This window comes from Triticum urartu, chromosome 7 (genome assembly GCF_003073215.2).
Source record: "Triticum urartu cultivar G1812 chromosome 7, Tu2.1, whole genome shotgun sequence".
Lineage (NCBI taxonomy): Eukaryota > Viridiplantae > Streptophyta > Magnoliopsida > Poales > Poaceae > Triticum > Triticum urartu.
Window position 1 is genome coordinate 442,772,645 of NC_053028.1, and position 5,468 is coordinate 442,778,112.

The 5,468-nt window shown below is 47.9% G+C and overlaps 1 protein-coding gene across 1 annotated transcript; it reads left to right on the top strand.

Annotated features, from left to right (window-relative positions):
* Window positions 1-842: 842 nt before the first annotated feature.
* On the top strand, window positions 843-2,830 carry LOC125523768. The gene is made up of 3 exons (XM_048688839.1): window positions 843-1,690; window positions 1,778-1,954; window positions 2,532-2,830. Exons 1-3 carry the CDS (start codon window positions 1,016-1,018, stop codon window positions 2,574-2,576), a joined length of 897 nt encoding a protein of 298 aa, XP_048544796.1. The 5' UTR covers window positions 843-1,015; the 3' UTR covers window positions 2,577-2,830.
* Window positions 2,831-5,468: the final 2,638 nt, after the last annotated feature.

The window sequence follows — 5,468 nt, forward strand, 5'->3', positions numbered from 1 at the left end:
CTTTTGCCTTGTTGCACAGAAACAACAAATGCTTTTGTCTTCTGGTCCAGACGAGCAGACATGGTAATTGGGCAAAACCGTCAAATGTCTATTGGCTAGCTTAAAACGACAGGTAAGAGTGCCATGAAGCGTACGTCAAATAAATATTGTAACCGGGCAAGAGAGTTTCCGAATCCTATCCCAAGTAGGATTAATCGTGGTACATCCCATCCTATTGGTATGTGGCAACTTATTTTCATATTGATGATCCCATTCCACAAAGTAAGCAGACCGAACGAAAAACGTATCATTTTTTGTTGTAACATTATAATATATGAAATCTAGCATATCATGTTGCGAGATAGGGATCACGACTACTCACTGAACATCTATAGACCATAGGGTTTGTCTGAGAAGGTCTTCATCCTAAACATTAAGAACGGGGTCAACCAAATCTGCTACCTTACATAGCAACCGACCTCTCTTAGAAGTAATTATTTTACGATTTGCACAACTTGAAATCCAAACATCCTCCTAGATATTAATAATCTGACAATTCTCTACTCGCCAAATGTGACAAAATTTCAAGGTACTCACACCCGTCATAATACTTTGCCAAGTGAAGGAAGAACCCTTCTTTTAAGATCAAGAAGAAGCTTAGCTTAAGATGAAAACGTAGTACTGGTGTTAAAGTCGCAACGGCGACGATGTGAACGCCCACCTCCTCACGGCACAAACCCCCCGTGAAGCCGTTAAAACCCCACCCTTCCAGATCCCGCAGGACCCCGAGCGAAAAGGCAGCACCGCAATCTGGCCAGCCAATGAGGCACAGCCATGTCAGCAGAACCTCGCCACGTCCGCGCAGGATCATGGGGAAAAAGTGCCTCGCCTTTGCTGGCCCCGCGCCACCCTGCTCGCGGCCGCGGGAGATCCCCTCGCTTTCCCTCCAAATAGCTTCTCCCGTGCTCATGTCCCCATGCCTCTCGCCCATTTTGCAGGGAGCACCTTGAGGTAGCAGTAAAGTATTTCCGAGGCCATGGCTAGCGGCGGCGGCGGCGGCCGGCGGCGGGGGTCGCGCCGGGCCAAGGGGAAGAAGAAGAAGAAGACCAAGTACCTCAGCCTCAGCCGCCACCTCGCCAAGACGGTGGAGGTCCACAGGCCTGCCGAATCTCTGTCGGTGGAGGATTCTCTCCCGCCACCCTCGGCGTTGCCGTCGCCGTCGGCGGAGGAGGCGGTGGAGACGCCCGAGGAAGCATGCGGGCACGAGCAGCAGCAGCTCGAGCCGTTCGCGCTGCATCCTGAGGCGCCGTCGACTCTCTTCGCGGCGGCGCCGTCGCTGACAGACATCCTCGGCGTGTCCTCCCCCTCCTTTTCCGGCGGGGGCGAAGGGGGTTCGCCCTCGTGCACCCCCTCCCCGGACGCCTCCCCGGGGACTGCTGGCGGGGAGGAGGAGGACCTTGCGCGGCGCGCGCTCCGGGGGAGGGAGCGGTGGGTGTACTGCAGGAGCAGCTCCTCTTCGCCGAGCGCGGCCACTGCGACGACCACCACCTCATCCTCGTGCTCGTCGGCCGCGAGCACGGGCGCCGCCTCCGCGCGGTCGCCGCTGCTCAAGCTGGACTACGACGAGATCCTGGCCGCCTGGGCGGGCCGCGGGTCCCTCTACATCGGCGGCACCGCGGGCCACGTCACGCCCAAGCTGGAGCTCGATTCTGTAAGCCTGAGACCCCCCTTGTCTTTTCGGAGTCGGAGGGACGATGCGCGCTCGTGAATCCTGACACGGGGGTTTGTTGTGTTGCAGGAGGTGTTCGTGGATGTGGCGCCGCCGCCGCAGGCGGCGACGTGGAGCTCGCCGGAGGTGTCCGGAAGGGCGGAGCGGGTGAGGCGGTATAAGGAGAAGCGACATGCCCGGCTGTTCTCCAAGCGGATCCGGTACGAGGTTCGCCGGCTCAATGCCGTCAGGCGGCCGCGCTTGAAGGTAATTTTTCGCACCGCGTTCGTGCCGTATCTGAACTTGTCGCAGTTTCCTTATCGTGGCTGTGATCTACTAGCAATGTGCCTGTACATACTGCATCAGTAATGATCTCAACTGCAAAATTGCGTTGATGGGAATCTGGCATGGAGAGCATGTTTAGATTCTATACCTCGGGGAATCTGTGTGTAAATCGTGGAATAGAGATTCAGCTTCTGGTCCCAGCGACAATTGAATGAACTGATCAAACAGAACTGAAGCTCTCCACATGGCTAGGGAAAGATAGCCTCAAAATTATGGTCCCGTGCTGACCTTTTTCATTTGACGATTACAAAGAATACACACATCCTCACACATCACTTGAAGGAAATGAATACTGCGCCTCAATTATCTTTCTGCTCTTGTAGTACTTAATTTCTGGTAAACAGGAGACAATACATATACACCCCATGGTTCTTGCTTGCGCATTCGATATCTTTGGTGTGCAGACTAGTAATGCAGCACATGAGCTAGTTAGTTACTCCATTTTATTTCATCAATCTTGTTCTGACAAACAGTGTGCATCTTGTTTACTGACCTGCAGGGTCGTTTCATCAAGGAAAACGAAGGTGTTGCGATGGCCGATTGAGACGAGCTGCAGCCTTCATCATAGACCTTGCTTCATCCGGTTACAAGAATGGGTGATGAACCCATTCCATTCCGTCTGTAAAATGTAAATGATCAGGTTAGTCTCCAGGCTGTCATACCAAAACCGGATTTGTATCTGCTGTTTCCCGGCCAAGCTGCAAGCTCCGTTTGCAAGCTTTGTGTGCTCGGCGCGGATCGTGTTGTTTGGCAGTTTTGTTGTAGGATGAAAATAATATAACTTGATTTGGTCATAAATTCGCTCTGGCGCTGCACTTTTGATTCGGTTTGAGGTGAAGGTTCTGCAGTCTCGTGAACGTTCAGATCTTCAGATGATCAGCTGCAATTTGTCAAATCTATAATACATAAATAATTGATCCCCACTAAGTCTAATTCTCTTAACATGCAGCCCTTCACATCACCAAATGTGCCATGTCATCATCCACTAGAACTATTTTGTAGCACATGCATAACCCAATTTAATTATTCCATCTCCAATAGTCCAACGTATATGCATATTTTTTGTTCACATAGAATTACTTCCGAAAATAATAGCTTTCGACTTAGATCATTTCATGCATATAGAATGTATTCAAAATTAATTTTTAAAATCCCGCAGCAACGTGCGGGGAAGTCATCTAGTTAGTTGATGTTTATGTTTACACGAAGTTACGAATAAGCACCCTTCAGAATCTCGCGGTCTGTGCCGTCTGATCGGCGTAAAGATGAATTGTGTTTGTCAACACACGGGAAGATCATACACTGATTTGCTGGCTCAGGCCAAGAGTTTTCTGGTACTGTTGGGTGAAAAAGAGATTTGGTGCGTTGTGCCGTCCTGTATTTCTCTTCAGTCATCCGTGTTAAGAGTCATGTCACGTGATCGCTCGTCTGCTTTTGCTCTGGTCCACCTGTCAGTGACTTGGTTTTACCTGCATAGCTGTTCCCTTGTTCCTTCTTCGTGGCAGATATACTTGGGCCTATTTGTCAGTGGCGGCCGAGACCACCGGCTGCAGCGGTTTGGCCGCGTCCGAGGAGCAGCACCCGATGTCAAACTTGTTCGGTTCCCAGGAATTGTCATTGATGTCCAATTCTAAGCGTATGAAGTTCGACAAAGTTAATGGACTAACCCAAAAAACTGGTCTCCGGTCCCAATATTTCGGCCGAATCCGCCCCCAAACACAGAGCAACTACTAATTGAGGAGCGCTCCTTCGAGAGCCTCCGCAACAACCATATGGGGTGGGCTGAATCTCCTTCCGGAAATAGAGAGCAATTAATTGGGAAACGCTTCTTCGAGAGCCTCCCCAACGCCCACATGGGCCGGGCTGAATCCTCTTTCGGAAACAGAGAGCAACTAGTTGAGAAGCGCTTCTTCGAGAGCCTCCCCAACGACCACCTGGGCTGGGCTGAATCCCCTCCCAGGAACAGAGAGCAACTAGTTGAGGAGCGCTTCTACGAGAGCCTCCCCAACGAGCGCGCTTCCTCCCCAACAATCACATGGGTGGGCTGAGGGCGCGCCACATGTGGTTGGGTGAGAGCGCACCATGTGTCGTGCTCTGTGTGCTTCCTCTAGTTTTTTAGAAAAAATATGAACATGTTTTCGGCTTTTTAAACTGTTTTTAATTGACTTTGGTTTTTCAGCGGTCTTTCTTAGCTTTTTTAAAAAATAAAATCATTTTTTTGCGTGAAAAACACGTTTTTTCTCCTGAGAGGCATGGTTTTCCTTTCGCGAGAGGTATGGCCGTGCCTTTCGAAAACGAATCAAAAACATGCTTTCTCTTTATTTTTTTTCTTTTGTGAGAAGCATGGTTTTGCTTGGGCTCTTAGAAACGAAAAAAATGTGCTTACTTTTTTTTTCTTTCTTCCGTGAGAGGCCGTGCCTCTTGGAAACAGAAGAAACATGCCATTTTTTTTTCTCCCCAGAGGCACAATTTTGCTTCTGTGAGAGACGCGGTTTGCTTTCGCGAAGGCACGGCCGTGGATCTGTGAAACGAAAAAGAATGTGTTTTTTTCGTGAAGCATGGTTTTGCATTCGTGAGAGGCGCGGTCGTGCCTATTGGAAACGGCTTTTAGAAAGGAAGAAAAAACATGTCCCCGGTTCGGTTTTTTCGTACGTTTTTTCATCTGTTTTTTCTTTTAAAAAAAGGTTGATCAAACCTATCAACATATGATCTAGTGTTAAAGATATCAGTGTGAGGAATCCAACGCGAAAACAGTTTAAAATTTGAACGCACCGCTTAAGAGATAAAACGTTTTGAATGAACGAATCTACAAGGAAAACGAAAACCCACAGGTTATGCACATACAGCACGCCACTTGTCACAGCTAGACCGGCCCATTCTATTTTTTTTACATTACAAGAAATATAAAAAATTAGGCAATTCCTAAACGGCGCCCGCTGCGCCCGTTATAGGCTCAGCGGTACAAGTCGCACACCCCCTTGTCCATGCTGGGCCGGCCCACGTTCAATTTTTTTTCTGTTTTAAAGAAAAAAAAAACAACACATGTACATGTCGTGGCTCGAACAAAGGATCACCAGGTTAAACGGTCGCTACGGTAAACAACCAGCTACCAGCCTTTTACATGTCTAGTTATAGCTTTTTACTTCTTTTGTTCTCTTTTCTTGCTGGAACGGTTTTGTTCCTTTTTTCATTTTTATTCATTTCCATTTTACTTTTTTATTGCTAAACATTTTTTTTAAAATACATGATTTTGCGTTTCAAATTCGTGAACCTTTTTTGAAATTTGATGAACTTTTTTTCAAATCTGATGAACTTTTTTCAAATGTGATGAACTTTTTCAAATTTTATGAACTTTTTTTTGAATGCGATGAACTTTTTTTTCAAATCCGATGAACTTTTTTCAAATGTGATGAACTTCTTTTCAAATTCGATGAAC

What these genes read in the sequence shown, in the direction of transcription:
- LOC125523768 (XM_048688839.1), top strand. Translation starts at nt 1,016, where the DNA reads ATGGCTAGCGGCGGCGGCGGCGGCCGGCGGCGGGGGTCGCGCCGGGCC. An exon ending in CCAAGCTGGAGCTCGATTCT is followed by an intron (nt 1,691 to 1,777) that starts GTAAGCCTGAGA and finishes GTTGTGTTGCAG; the next exon opens with GAGGTGTTCGTGGATGTGGC. An exon ending in TCAGGCGGCCGCGCTTGAAG is followed by an intron (nt 1,955 to 2,531) that starts GTAATTTTTCGC and finishes ACTGACCTGCAG; the next exon opens with GGTCGTTTCATCAAGGAAAA.